At 55.7% G+C, this 15,237-nt stretch overlaps 1 protein-coding gene and 1 non-coding gene across 8 annotated transcripts in view; both read right to left on the minus strand.

Annotated features, from left to right (window-relative positions):
* Positions 1–386: 386 nt before the first annotated feature.
* The window catches only part of NSD2 (nuclear receptor binding SET domain protein 2), a 101,402-nt gene continuing 86,551 nt past the window's right edge, over positions 387–15,237 (minus strand). For all 7 annotated transcript variants that reach the window (XM_088021258.1, XM_088021257.1, XM_088021256.1 and 4 more), the window contains 6 exons: positions 14,207–14,476; positions 13,132–13,248; positions 6,426–6,567; positions 6,068–6,174; positions 4,860–5,064; positions 387–4,072 (listed from right to left, as the gene is read on the minus strand). In XM_088021258.1, coding sequence (XP_087877384.1) covers positions 3,801–4,072; positions 4,860–5,064; positions 6,068–6,174; positions 6,426–6,567; positions 13,132–13,248; positions 14,207–14,476 — 1,113 coding nt within the window. In that variant the 3' untranslated portion in view covers positions 387–3,800. The remainder of the gene's footprint in view (positions 4,073–4,859; positions 5,065–6,067; positions 6,175–6,425; positions 6,568–13,131; positions 13,249–14,206; positions 14,477–15,237) is intronic.
* LOC114198835 (small Cajal body-specific RNA 23) lies at positions 6,680–6,804 on the minus strand. Its single transcript, XR_003607194.1, has one exon.

Raw genomic sequence — 15,237 nt, forward strand, 5'->3', positions numbered from 1 at the left:
TGGGGGCCGCAGGACAGTCACCCCCCGCTGACACGGCCAGAGGCTCTTTATCGGAGAAGACAGAGGACCTGGAGCTGAGTGAACACCAGCTGAGAAGAGTCGGCAGCTGACTCCTGACCATTTCTCTCTCAATGGGGATTTTTGGTAATCAAATTATTTACCCCGGGGGGGGGGGGCATGTTTCCAGAAGGAGAGCCCCACTTACTTTGGTATTGGCTGAACCTCCCGAGGCCCCGTCAGCCTCTCCCTGGCAAGTCGCGAGCAGGACGGCAATCGGGGGACGGGGGCATGTCAGGGCTGTGCCAGGTGCCAAAGGAACTGGAAAAGTGGGAAAAAGTCCCAGACTTCAAAATGCAACCCCATATACAATAAGTTTAAGAAAAAAAGCCTTTAAAAAAATTTTAATACAAAAATACTCATATACAGTTTTCCAAACACAATGTCCCACTTTAAATGCTATTTTCCCCTGACTGGCAGTTCTCACGTCTACAGTTCAGTCTGTTACCCCCCAGCAGGAATTTCAAGTTTTTAAGTCTATCCAGACCAGTGAGAGCACCGAGTGTTCCTAAAAGGAGCCTGACCTCATCCTGTAGGAAGCTCCGACACCGACAGACCGTTTCAGTTCATATTTAATTTCTGACAGGGCGTTTCACATCTCAACAGGGTACGGCGGACACCACGACGCCCATGAGCAATTCACTCTAGTGACTAACACCCAACACCATGCTGCTCGGAGGATCGAGAATTTGGCAACAGTCATTTGTGTTAATTTTCGTCAAAACAGGCTTATCTTTAATTCCCGGAAATACGGTAGTTCTGGAAGGTGGGCACTACACACACCCCGTGGTTTGTGTGATCAGGATCACAACTCGAGGCATCCGAAGCGCAGACCTGAGCGTATGGGAGGCCCGGGAGGCAGGGTGTTGCGCGCGGCTCCTTGCGGGACGGGGCAAATGGAGTCTCCCCCGTGCTCCATGGGCGCCACACTCGATTCCCCTAGTGGTCGCGTGTCATGAGTGCCAGGGTGGACACGTCCCCGGGCCCCACACCCGGAGACCAGTGCTGGCACGGACAGGCGCGACCTCACCCTCCGGGGCCACAGTGCCGGCCGTTCCTGATGCGGAGGAATCCGGAGATGTTGGGGCAATTTTCGTTTTGTTTCTGCTTCGTGTTCATGACAAAGGACTGAAGCTGATGTTCAGAAAGACCAAATCCCCTACACGAGCTCTCCCTCTGACTCGGAGCGAAGCGCGTTGGCCCCCATGGGAGAGCCCTTGGCGCTCAGCCGCCATGCTGCAGCCTTGTTGTACTGATTTATAAACCAGTTTTCTAGAGATTTTTCAAAGTTAGTGTTATTTGCTCATTAGTTCAACAGTTTTTGGAAAGAGGATAACCATATTTAAAATAATTTTTCCAGTATTTCCTTCAGAAAGATCGTAGATTTTGAAAATATCAAAGTGACTCAAAAAAATCACAAGATTTTTTACTACGTCAAATACAAAAATAAGTTAATCTGCTCCCCAAAGTGCACTGCAAGCCCAGTCTGATGGTCTGACTTCGGCAGAAGTCCCTTCGCTGGTGGGAAAGGACAAGCAAGGTGCGTGGCCCGCACCCCAGGCCCCGGGCTCTGAAGAGCGGACTCCTGCAGGGACCCCGCGGCCTCGGGCCCTGGCCCAGAGCGCGAGGGTGTAGGAGCGCCGCCGGACCCGTTGCTGGAACAGCCTTCCAAGTTGTTCAGAGAATAAGGAGCATAAATCTATACATCAATCCAGTATTTTCTTAGGACGATTTGAGAGAAATTAGAGTTCTAAACTGAACCCCCCCCCGCCCAGTCCCCGTGTCTTACCAAAGCAAGTGCATTTCCAGAGGTCACCTGAGCCACATGCAGGAGTCAACTGATGATCAAGATCCCATGTTTCCTGGGTCGCCGTGTATGGCTCCTTTCTCCAGGACGGCGGTAGGAGAGGCACCAAAGGGACCGCCACAGTCGGTAAAACTCTGCTGTTAGTGCTGGGGGAGGCGCGGACCTGCGGACACCAGGGAGCCTCACACCAGCAGCAGATTCTTCCCTGTGGTCAGAACCTGGCAGAGACCACCACCCCCAAGAGCTCATGCCACAGAACCATGGAGAAGCCGTGAACAGGGCTCTGGGTCCAAGGACATCCTGCAATTGTGCAAGGAGCAGGAGACCTCAGGAGCAGTTTTCAAGAAGGGCTGTGTATACTTCTCTGCAGGATACGTGTCCTCCTTAGGTTATCTTAAGAAGAAAGAGCAGAAAACAGCGTTTGCCGCTGAGTATCCCCTTCCCTCCCATTGCAAGCACCGAGACTGCAGTCCCCGCGGAGGGCACACGGGTGGTCTGACGGGACCCCTGCCCTCGGGGCGCTCCGGACTCCCCACAGTCAAGAGGAACTCCAAGAGAGAAGACAACTTCATATTCCCAGCAGCTTCTCACTTTGTGGGGCTGGGCCTTCTAATAAGTGAAAGTTAGTGGCCATCTCCCGGGGAAACTCAGGCCGGACGCCCGCCCGCTGCTGCGCCCGTGGTACAGGCCCGGAGCCCCGGCGCGAGCGCTTCTCCACGGCGTGTCCCAGCTGAGCACGTTTTCCACGAACAGACCCACACGTATGACTCAATGGCAGTAACTAGAGGGAACAGTTCTAAACTCTGGGTCTCTCCTCAGACCCTGAGGGAACATTTTTTGGAAATGCACGTCTCCCACGTGCTCTGGGTCCCCAGGGTGGCGAGCACCTGCCCTGCACCCAACTGTCACCTGCAGTTCCACAGGGCACACCACAGCTCCTACAGAGCCATTTTCACGAACTCCTCTCTTGACACAAACTCACTACCGAGTTCCGCTCCTTTCGCTGGGACAACTCGGGGCCGCATCAGTAAATACACATTTCAGTCGGTGGTAATTTGTGAAACAAGTTTAGCAAAAATATATTGAGAATAAAAGCCAGAAACTGGTAGAGAAAAGCCAAATGAAAAAAATATACAAAGTCTTCCCCCAAATGTTGGCAAGAACCGAGTGCGTTCAGGAGACAGGCAGGTGAGAAGCGCCAGCCCCGGCCTGGTCGGGAGGGGCTGGGCCGCGCGGACCCCACACTTGGGAGGCCGACGTGGTGGCGCCACTCAGTCCAGATCCACGTCAGAACAAACTACGGGGGCATCTTACAACAACGCTACCACTATCACTGCTCCTGGGGCCGGCTTCTCACTAGGATGGAAAAGAAGCATTTTGAGGAAAAATTTCACATTAGTACAAAAAAAAAAAAAATCATACAGCTGTTTCATATGAGCAAAATAATGATCAAAATCATGGTTTCCAGGGAATCCAGGGTCTGAGTCCTTGCCCAGGCCCCACCCTGGTCTCTCCTGAGTGATGAAGACAGGTAAGCAGGCCAAGTAACATTGTTAAGATTAAAGAGATAATAGTGATCCTTTAGAAAAATACTACTCTCTACATTTTGGGTGAGATAGAAACATTTCATATGCCAATTAATTTTCAATTATAACTTTAACCTACAAAAATAGAATGGGAGGGGACCTTGACATTCTCAGAAATTCAAGTGTAGCTGTAATGCTGTGTAGTAAGGCTTGTGTGTCCGGGAACCTTCTGAACCTCGCGGCCCAGACGGGTCGTCAGTGCAGACGCAGCGGGCGCTGCTGAGGATGGCTCAGTGGTGGACAGGCGCTCCCCCCCTACCCCCCGCCAGGAGGCCTACACGGCTGGGTCCTCCGGGCCAGTCCCCCGCGTGGCCCTCTACCCTTGGATCTGGCCGAGCCGCTGCCTGGCGCTATTTGCCTTCCATGACTCTCCGCCAGCACCTTCTTCTCTTCCTCTTCCCCTTGGACTTGGTGGGTTCCGGAAAGGGTTTCTCAGTCTTGGCGCTTCGAGCCGACTCTGCCCCCAGGTCGTGCTCGCAGCAGTAGGACCGCCCGTCCTGGGTGGAGCTGAAGGCTGGCCCGTCCTGGTGTTCCTTGCAAAACGAATTGGGGCAAAAGTGGCAAAACAAAGTGGAAGGTTTGCCACACACGTCACAATGATGCCAAGGACATTCCCACTTCCCTGCAATGAAACACGACAAATTAACAGAAGTGACAGAACCGAACAACTTCTAACCTCTTCGTGGTTGAAAACCAATTTTAAGACCATCCAGTGAGACAGACACAAATTCAGACAAGACACTGCTTCCTATCGAGCTGTGAAAACGTACAGAGAAGCGAAGGCGGGCAGGCCTGGCGGAGGGCCTGGCGGAGGGCGCGCGCACCGAGTCCCAGGCTGCCACCCTGCGCACGGAGGAGGCAGCGCTCTGGTGGCCCAGCTGACACGCCGACTTCTCTCCCGTGACCTCGCTGTGGCCTGGACCACGGTCTTCCTGACGTTAGTGTGTACGGGTCACCAGCACACCTCCCGCAAAGAGCTTTCCCATTTGCCTACGAAATCGTGCTCTGTCATAATTACTTTTTTTTACACTCAAACACGTCGGAGTTTTCCTTTTATAGGTTTTCAGTTTCTCTGGCTAAAGGCCCGTTTTTCTTCTGAGACATTTCTTCTGTGGACGTTTTCACAGTGGCGCCTATGATCTCTCCGAAACGAGGTTGAAAGCGCAAGGCAGAGCCTACCGCTTGTCCCCTCCCGGCCTGTTCCCTCCTCCCGGGCCGTCAGCTCTAGTGTGGCCTGCGCTCGGGGCAGCCTCAGAGGTTCCACGACCATTCGCACCGCGGACCCTGACCCCCTGTGCAGACCCCCCCGGGCCGGGCCTCACTACCTGAGTCACCAGCGAATCTGTGACCGGGAGAGGAGAGCCATCGACAGGGACCCCCAAAGGCTGCCAGGGGGCCCGCTCACCCACCGAAGGGCCGCTTGCCCAGGCCCAGGCACGACAGGTGGTAGGCCTTGGTACAGGACTTGCGGTCACACAGCACCAGCTGGCCGCCATCCCCACAGCGGAAACACTCGTCTTCGGACTCCTTCTTCCCTTCACCTCTGGTTCTCCGCCTCCTGGTTCTTTTCTTGGTCTTTTTGCCCTTTTCCTCTGAAGAAAGGGATGTTGAGGTCTAGAAGAAAAAAGTGCAGTTCACTTGAAAGAATCTCATGGACGGAAGTAAGAAGAAACTACGAAGAGCCAGAGTGGAGGTGCGGGGGCTTCGGAGGCCCCTGGAGACGCTCTTACACCGAAAGGACAGGAGACAGGGACACAGGACACATGCCAGGGAGGGCCATCCATCTCGCTAAATGGAAGACAGTTGAGCACAGAAAGTAAAACCAGCTTTGCCGAAAGTCTCCCGCAGCGGCGCCTCATAGCGGCCCCCAAATCTGCTGACGGGATGCTCGGGCCACAGAGTGGCTCCTGCTGGGCCGGGGTGCATCCTTGGCTCTTTCTGGTAAGAATTTCATTGTGAATGAGAGAAAATCATTCTCCGGTTGAAGCAGCAGGCACCAACATGGACACCCAACTCAGGGCCAGATGCCTGGGATCTGCCAGTGTTTTAGGGCCCAGGTTATGTGGCACAAGGAGGCAGGTAATTGTGTCCCAAATTTGTGACCTTCCCAGCATCTCAGAATTGGACCTTAACCTGTAACTAAATTAGGATGAGGTCACACTGGGGTAGGGGTCCCTAATCCCACACGACCAGGGTGTCCTTAGAGGAAGAGGAAGAGACCCAGAACAGGGAGCAGGCCCCGTGAAGATCACGGCAGAGACGAGGAAAGCGTCTACAAGCCGAGGAACGCCAAAGGTTGCTGGAAACCACCAGAAGCTGGGAGAGCGCTGGGAGGGAGTGCAGCCCTGACTACGCCCTGATTTCGGGTTTCTGGCCTCGAGAAGTTCTGTGGTTCACACCTCAGCCTGTGGTACTTGGCGACAGCAGCCCCAGCACAGTCCCTCGGGAGGAGCCTCGCCTCCCTGCGGCCATCCTCACCCACAGCCTGCAGAGACCCCCGCCCGCCTGTCACAGCTACAAGTCAACTCGGAAGAAGCCACTTTCCACTAAGAGGGACGTGCTCGCAGACGTCGGAAGTGCTGATGTCAGCGGGGGACAATGGGAGCCATGCCTTTACCTTTGGTCTGTCCCCGAGGAACCCACTGCAGTTGGAGGCCCCACACCGACAGACTGTTTTCTCGTTACCCAAACAATCGAGGTTGTAGTTGAAGGTCAGCTCTGTCCCTAGGTGACAAAAGACACAGCACTGGAAATACTGGCCTCTTTGTCAAGGCGAGAGCCTCCGCCAGGTCCACAGAACACACTCCCGCCCCCTCACGGCTCTCCACGTGTGCTCAGAGTAGAGCCACCTGCAGCGCCCCGCCCCCCGCGCCCGCCCCCCAGGCTGCTCCAGGCTGGCCTCACGCGGCAGCTGTGATCACCGGCACCTGCCGTGCAGCCCAGGCCCCCGTGCGGAGCCCCTGGAGGTGTCATACCTGCAGGAATGTCACACACCGCAAACAGGCCCACGCGAGTGTCACCATTCACTGTCCACTTGAGGGTCTCACAGTTGGGCTGGCAGCTGTGGTTCATAAATCGGGAATAGTTTCCTTTGGGGCCAGCATCAATTATACGGTCCTGTAAGGTACAACTCAAGTTTCAAGCAGCATTGGAATACGCGGGCAGTGCTTAGCCATCGCGTCCTTGTTTAAAGGGAATTTTCTCCGTCTTAACACCTGCTGGACAACAATGTTGTGCTGGAAACCGTGGTCTCCCATGTCCACTCGGACAGGACACCCCCAGACCAGTCCTGTTTCTCTCACTCACGGGGGGCGGGTCACGACCACGTGGAGAGGACCAAGCCCCAGTGAGTGTTGGTGAGGATGGGGCAGCCAGCTGGTGCTCCCCAATACCACCCATCGGATGGCAAACAAGAAGCCAGGAGACGGGAAGGTCAACACTAACGGCCGGGGGGAAACAACATTCACAGACAAAGGCAACAGGAGCCCAGTTCCAAAATGGACCAAGGATACGAACAAGCAGTGCCCAAAGATCAGATCCAGACAGACGTGCATTTGGGAAGGTGTCCGCATCCCTAAGCAGCTGACGAAGTACAAACTCCAACAACAATGCAATCTGACCTCACACTGCGACGGGAACGTTGGCCAAGACACAGGGGCCGGCCACAGGCCGGCAGGGACAGTTTTGAAGAAGCAAAAGCCGCTGCCGCCGAAGACACACAGGCCCACGGCGGCCCTGCCCTGTGCCCCTGCATATGAGGATGTGTTCATCACCAGCAATGGGGAGACTGGAGCCTAAAGGTCACTGGCTGGACTGCACAAGGGGTCCCCATGCCACAGGGAGCAGTCGAGGTAAGAAATGTCCCAGCGGGCAGGAGGACACTTAAAATCAGGCAAAGTACGAAAGTCATGAGTTTGTGCAAACTTGTGTCTGAACGGGGCACACAAACGTGTAAACACACACACATCTGTGGGGTGTCTCTCCTGGGGCCCCAGGAGTCCTGTGCTGGGCCCCCCTGCCTGGCGATGCCGCCCCACAGGGTCCCCCTTGTCCAAGCCAGGCTGGCTCCGACACGTCCCACCTCAGCCACACCCACGCCAGGTGTTCCTTACGTAGAGAAATGGCACCAGAACGGGCTTGCTCTGCAGCACGCTCTCTCCCACCGCATAAGGGCCCTGCTAACCGCCCACCCCAGCGCCAGGGGCGCCATCCCCCCAAAGACGATGCTGCCGTCTGCACTCTCACGCACCCGTGCCGGCGTTCCCACAAACCCTTTCCAGAACACGGCCTGCGATGCCTGCCAGTAGTGGGACAGCCCTGGTCAGCCCTGGTCCCCAACACCGTGCACAGAGTGACGGGCCCCCAGGGGCGCCTGTGGGCAGTTCCCGGGCGTATGCGTGTCTGCACCCGGGGACGGCCACCACGCCTTCACTCTGTTCTGTGCTGTGGGTACTAGACCCTTGGTGACCACGTGTCAAATCTTTCTCGTAGGACAACACTCGATTTTTACCTTTATGGAGCCTTCTCTGAGAACTTCCCCAGTTTTCTACAGCTCTTTATCTTTTGCTTTATGCACTCAGGGTTTCTGACTAGGCTGGCCCAGCCCTCCCTCCCCCTGCGCTACAAAAGATACCCCCAACATTCCCTAGCTCCTGTGTCTGGAATATCGACTTCCGTGAGTGGAGGCAGGGGGATGTCCTTCGCCTGCTGCCCTGCCGCCTGCCCCTGGGACAGGGAGCTCCACGGGGAGCGCCGACAGTGCCGTCGCTAAGATACGCCCCCCTTTAATCTTGCAGATGTAGCCCTCTGCGTGGACTCTGGGATGGCCCGCCAACGTTGATTTTAAAACTAACCATGTGGGTGTGTCGGTGGGTGTGGGGTATGGGGGGAGGGGGCAAACACCGGCGCGCTCGGCCTCCCTGTGCCGCCCCGGAGCAGCAGAAGCAGCAAGCATCTTTGTCTCCCTCCTGAGCCTCGCTCAGGCCTTCATCCAACAGGAAGAAAAGGCCTTCTCTCCCATCTCCTGAGTTGTCGTCAGAGCGGGTCTGCACTTTCTCAGTTCCTTGGCGCTCGCCTCTTACCCTGTAGCCACAGTACCGATGAACCACTCAGCTCACCGCAGAATCTTTGGTTCCCTCTGTTCTGAAGACCATGCTGGTTCTACTCCTCTGTGCTGCGGCCTTAAGCCAGCCTCGCTCTCTTCCCGAGAAGCAATTCAGTGTTTATGTCTGGCTGGCGAAGGAGTCTTTGTCACATCCAGTAATTTTAATACGATTTTTATTCTGTTGGCCATTCTGGATGGATCTCCCTGAAATACAGGGTCCTTTTCTTTCATTTCCCTTGAGTTTTCCAGAAGGTCAGCGGAGGCGCAGGCTCGTCCCCAGGCTGGGGCCACGCAGGGATGCTCCTGGGCCTGCTCCCCGTGCTGTGCGTGTCTCCTGGTCTTCCTCTGTCCTTCCTCAAGCAGTCGGGTCCGCCCTGCGTCTGCTGCTCCCCACATGCCCCGTGCAGCGGAAGCTCTGCCCGGCAGACGCCCGTGTCTCCTCCTGCCCCGTCCTGAGCCCGCTGAGTTCCCGACTCAGCTCTGCCGGCTGTCTGGCCCCCTCCAGCTCCTCACACTTCAGAATCCACGCTCAGCGCCGGGTAGAGCTTTCATCCGCTGCTCCCTTCGGCCCGTCTCTGAGCGCGCTGGGGGTCTGCGGCGGCTCGCAGCCGGACTGGCGGTCCTGCTGTCTCAGGTACCCTTCTCTGCTGCCAGCCTGACGGGGGTCCCCACCGCTGCCCCCACCACGGGTCCCTTCTCTTTCTCACTCCTGGAAGATGGTCCTTCCCGAGGCCTGTCACCCGCGCCTCCCGGGAGCCCCCCGTGCCTGTCTCCGCTGTCCTCTTTGGAAACTCAGTGGGAACTCAGCATGCTCAGTCCTCAGTTCCGCTCCAGGTACGCTTGGTACGTACTTCTTGTTGTAGTCGCTTTGGAAGTGAACTGCCGCCCTCTCCTACCAGAATTCCACGTGTAGACTCTTTAACTTAGAGATTAATGCTGCTGACTGTGGATCTCCTTCTGTCTCCTTTTTTTTTTTTTTTTTCATCGAACTGCTTCTAAGATCGCCCCAAGCTCTCAGATACACATGGAGCCCGCCCCCACTGCCGCCTCCCTGGGCCCTCCTGCACCCCCACAACCGCACCCAGCCAGGAGACTGCGCCCCCGGCCGAGGCCTGCCGCAGCCGCTCCACGACACTCCCTCCAAAGTCAGCCTCATCTGACGTCCGCACACCAAGCGCGGCCCTCTCCGGACGAGCGGCTGCCGAGTCTTTTCTTTCCTAGTGTACTCTTAGAGCCTTTCTGGTTCTTTTACTTTAAATATTTTATTGTATATTTTAGAAAGAGCGAGTGCACAAGTGGGAGGGGCGGAAGGAGAGAATCTCAAGCAGGCTCCATGCCCGGTGTGGAGCCCAACGCCGGGCGCTCCACCTCACGACCCTGAGACCGTGACCCGGGCCAAAATCAAGAGTCGGACGCTCAACCGCTGAGCCTACCCACACAGCCCTGGGGCAGCCGCTCCCTGGAACGCGCTCTTCTTCTCTCTGGGGCTTTCGATCTTTGCCGTCTTGGCTACCCTACAGGTTTGGGTTGGGTTTTGTTTTTTTTTTTAAATAACCTATCTAGGTATAGACTTATTTTTATTCATTCTGTTCAAACCTTGGTCAGTTTCATCAGCTTCCAGAAAATCCTTTTTTCATACGACCTTTCCCCCCATCCCCCAGTCTCTGCTTCTGGAGCATCCACCGAACATTCCTACTTTCCACATCCCCGGGCCTCTCTGACAAAGTTTTCACCTTTTCATCCTTCTGCACTGCGGTCCACAGCCCCAGGGCTTCCTCTCCAGCCGCTTTCCCTGCGGCTGCCTAGTGCCTCCGCAGCCGCCTTCTGGGCTCATTCCCACGGCTCCGTGTCTGAGCCGCTCACGTCTGCACCCTGCTCTTCCCTCGTGATGCCCACGTCTCCTTCAATGAATCCCGCCACTTCTAACGGAGGTCCTGCTTCCACCACTTTCAGACGGGGGTCCTGCTACTTCCGGTTCTCACCAAAAGCTAAGACTTTTTGAAGGTCTCCTTAGGGAGCTCTTGCTCCGTTGTGCTCTGTAAACGCTCAGGTAGGGCTTGTCCGTGTTGTTTTTATAGCAAGGACACGAGGTATGAATTAAGTGTCCCTCGTGTGTCAAGGGCTTTAACTTGGCTTCGGTCAGGTGCCCTGGGTAGATTATCATTTCAGAGACCAATCTGTGTGTTAAATGGTCAACTTCTCGTTTCTTACAACACACAAGTCGTTTAAATTTAGACTCCAAAACATAGTAAGACACAGGTCCAGGGGTTGAATTTCTAAGAAAATGACCTCCCTTGCCACTCCCCAAGGGCAGGGGATGGCAGAGGGAAGCATACATTGGCCACCCCCTGGGCCAAGTTTACTGGCCCCTCCCCTGGGACTACAGCCCTCCGTGGGGTCCACGCAGGCCCCTCGGGCCCAGCCGCACGGCAGACCTTGGAGCAGGCTCTGGCGGCGGTCCCCACGCAAGGGTTCAAACTCGAGCACCACCTGTTCCATGCCCCATGGCCCCCGGGAAGCTGTGCATACAGACCCTTGCCTCCATGGATCTGGCCCCAGCATGGCAGAACTCTCTGCCCCTAACCTGCCATCCTGCACAGGTGTTGTGAGAGTTTCGAGGGGGCTGGACAGACGGTCCTCCTTCATCAACGGCTGGTTATTCTTAGTTTTCTGTTCATTCTGTACTACAGAATTCCTGTTTGCCAGCCTATGGGATCTGCAGGCCTGCCTCTTATAGAAGCCTACGTGGACAGAGGTGTGGGGTTCCTGACAGGCACAAGGGAGGAAAAGCAGCCTCCTCTCTAGTCCAGGATGCTCACCTTTCTAACCAATTCTTTTTTCTTTTTTTTTTTTTTAAGATTTTATTTATTGGGGTGCCTGGGTGGCTCAGTTGGTCAAGCGACTGCCTTCGGCTGGGGTCGTGGTCCTGGAGTCCCGGGATCGAGTCCCCACATCGGGCTCCCTGCTCGGCGGGGAGTCTGCTTCTCCCTCTGACCCTCCCCCCTCTCATGCTCTCTCTCTCTCTCTCTCTCATCCTCTCAAATGAATAAATAAAATCTAAAAAAAAAAAAAAAAAAGGATTTTATTTATTTATTTATTTGACACAGAGAGACACAGCGAGAGAGGGAACCCAAGCAGGGGGAGTGGGAGAGGGAGAAGCAGGATTCCCGCGGAGCAGGGAGCCCGATGCGGGGCTCGATCCCAGGACCCTGGGGTCATGACCTGAGCCGAAGGCAGCCGCTTAACGACTGAGCCACCCAGGCGCCCCAGGAGGAGAGAATCTTAAGCAGACTCTCATGACCTGAGCCGAAATCAAAAGTTGGACGCTTAACCGATTGAGCCACCCAGGCGCCCCTAACCAATTCTTTTTAAGAAATTTCAAATTTACAGGAAAAATGGACTACTACCACAACGACCACCAGTACAGCCTTCACTTCGATACACCGACTACTGACATTTCCACGTTTGCTCCGTCATCTTTTACACAGATGTACACGTGCGCTCACTCCTCCTTCCCTCTGCGAGTTACCTAACTCAGCTGCTCGAGCCTGAAACACATCACCACTTTCTCCTCACAAGGAGCAACCCTGTCCAGGCATCAACTGTCAGCACCTGGAAACGGTTTCCCTCACTGTCTCCACGACGTCCTGTCCAGCATCCCAGCCCCAAGATTTAGGGTCTCGGCAGGAAGCACAATCCTCGTTGCAGGGTCTAGGCCCCATGACTGGTCAAGTTGCAGCCAATGACCAAGAGCCCAGCGCTCCTGGGGCCACAGCTCCCTGGGGACGACCCTGCGAGGTCTCTGGGACCATCCTAATCTCCACAACAGGCTGCTTTCCAGACCTCATCACACTGTGTTTCTGTCATTTCCATGAGTTATTCAAAGCATGTGGTGCGTGACCATCCTCTATCTTGTTTTCAAGCATTCCCAAAAACAGCCACATCTTCCTGCTAGATTATGAGATTAAGGGCAAGAAGGAGCAGAAACAGGCATCGTGTCTGCCTTCCCCTCAAGCAACATTCAGGCAGCAAGCAGGCTGCCCCTGGGGTCAGACCAGCCCACCACGCTGCTACCCCGGAAAGGGCCGGTCCCCGTCGGGCACCTGCCGCCAACCCGCGCGGGAGCCGCCTGCGCTCTCCCACCCGCCCTGACTCGGAAACAAGCATTCTCACCCATATCCTCCCTCTGGCACACGCCTATGTTCCAGCGGCTTTTGCACGTCGGGGCTTCAGACAAGCGATGAACAAACAGGAAGCCCCGCCGTGTAACTGAACGCGTGTGTCACTCTCCTAACCCGTGCTTTTCTCCTGTGTTCACGGACCCTTAGCCCAGCTGTCCGGCACGCTCCTCATGCACCAGTGGGACACGTGAGGCTCCCAGGACGCACTCACGCACACAGACCGCCCGCTCCGGCCCTCAGGCAGCTGTCGGAAGACACCGTACACGTCCGGAGAAAATGCACACACATCTTAAGAGTGACACGTGGACAACGCGGTACCGTCACCACAAGACAAGGTCTGCTGCTACAGGCGGCGGCGCACTGCAGACGTAAGCCGCGAGGATCAGTCAGCACTACCTTGTCTATGGTGAGCATGTAGAAGTGGGTGATGTCATTCTCGTGCGCATATTTGATTCTTGCCATGCACTCCTCCTCGTCAATCAGCTCGCCAACATACTCGTTCACAAATTCTCCCTGGAAACCAGAAGAGCGTGATGATGACAAAGCACAGACGAACCAGCTCTCAATTCCAGAGCGCAAGAGCCCATAGGTGAGGCAGCCAGAGCGGGGCACCAGGCACGTGCCATCACGCCATCGGGGGCGGGGTCTCTCAGAGTCCCCGTTAGTCCGAGTCAACTCACATGACTCTATACGCGTTTTATACAGGCTGTCAAGAAAGAATTCATCCAAGCATCCTTCCCAAAGCAGCAACACCCTAACTCTTGCTCCCTGCAGCAAACTGCCCCTGGGGACACTACGGTGGGACCCTGAGCTCCTGCCGGACTTCCGGCTGCAGCTCTGCCCGTTCACCAGCAGAGTCCACCCAACAGGAGGCCAGAAGAACTGGCCGCCAAGGCAGGCAGGGGAACACGACCATAGGGGTTTTGCATGTTTCAAGGCAGCCTTTTTTGCTCAGGATCAGGCCGAGACCAGACCTCGGGTCTGAGGCCGCTGCCCCCAGGCCGTGCCCTGGCTTGGCTAGACAGAGGGCAACAAGCCAATTCCAGTTGCCCCTACCTAATGGACGCAGCCGGTCACTCGGTCAGAGGACGGAGGCAGGTGGACCGTATGTGGCCTCTGGCACTGACGACCTGCCCTGCACTGCCCCAGACAGCACAGCCTCCTCCCACCCGTTCGTGACCCCCTGGAGTGTCTGTCCACTTACCCAGCGAAGGGCTCCCTCCCAGTCTTTCACATCCTAAAGCAACCACCGAAATGTCAACAGGAGGCATGCTCTAAGGGGACTTTTGAGTTTTACTTGGATAGGCAGCTTTCATGTAACATTTTACAATATTCCATTATAATAACTCAAAACCTTTTTTTAAAAATACCATTCTTTCATGAGTGCAAAAGCCCAATAAGCAAATCCACGTTTAAGCCACCAAATGAACCCTAATTTCTTAAAAGCAAGGGAAAGGGGCATGACACACACCTTTCTAATGTCCCGCTTGGCGACCAGGCCCCATCCTTTGCCGTCTGTCTTGATGATCTTGGTCTCGGGGTACTGGCGCTTGGTGAAACACTGGTTCTGGCAATACTCGCCTGCAGGACACACCTGCGGGTGGCACTCGAACATCAGCATCCTGTTCAAACACTCCGAATCAAAGCCACAGGGATTCTCATCTGTGGGCTTACAGTTGCACTTCGGGATTTCAGAGATATCAGCTGTATAGATCTGGACTTTCCCATAAGGTTTATTCACCTGCAGGGGAGAAAATTGGCATCTTATGAGCTGATGCGCCAAGAGAACAAGCATTTGACGCCCCGTCCCCTACTCCTGTCCCCACCTGAAGGTCTGAGCTTCGGAGGCCCGGCAGGGATGGCAGGGGGCACATCCCACCTCCCACAGGTGCACCTCCCACCACAGGCCACCCTTGACCTGGGAGCTCTAGAAGGTGGGCTGGAGCGAAGCCCTCATCCCACACCCCAACTATTCCGTGCTCCTCATCTACAGGAGAGAGCAGACACTTCTGCAGCCTGGCTGCTCTAAGGGAGGAACACGAGCAGGTGCTGCGCACAGTGCGGGGCAGCTGGCCTTCTAGCGCCCGGATCTGATGACCTGCAGGCAGGGGGCCGGGGCAGTGGTGGTGAGCACAAGGACACGCGGTCTCTGCCCTCCTGAACTCACAGTTTGTAATGACGGAACAAGAGCAACCCAACAAAAAAGCCAGAGAGAGAAGGGAAGAGAGACTAAAGCAGATACTAACAATTCAAGGGGAAACGTGGTAGAAGATGCTTTGCCCTGCTGTTGGGGTGACAGACAGCACAACACCGAAGCAAGCTGAAAACACGCCTTCAGAATCTAAAAGTCCCGTGGGGCGCCTGGGCGGGCTCGGTCGCTTGAGCGTCCGACTCTTGATTTTGGCTCAGGTCACAGTCTCGGGGACTGTGGGATCAAGGCCCACGTCGGGCTCTGCGAGAGATTCTCCTCCATCTCCCCTTCCCTCTGCTCACGCGTGCACA

The sequence above is a fragment of the Eumetopias jubatus genome, unplaced genomic scaffold, assembly GCF_037043125.1.
Source record: "Eumetopias jubatus isolate StellerSeaLion01/CBP00866 unplaced genomic scaffold, mEumJub1_p1.0 scaffold_2, whole genome shotgun sequence".
In the NCBI taxonomy this organism is placed as follows: Eukaryota; Metazoa; Chordata; class Mammalia; order Carnivora; family Otariidae; genus Eumetopias; species Eumetopias jubatus.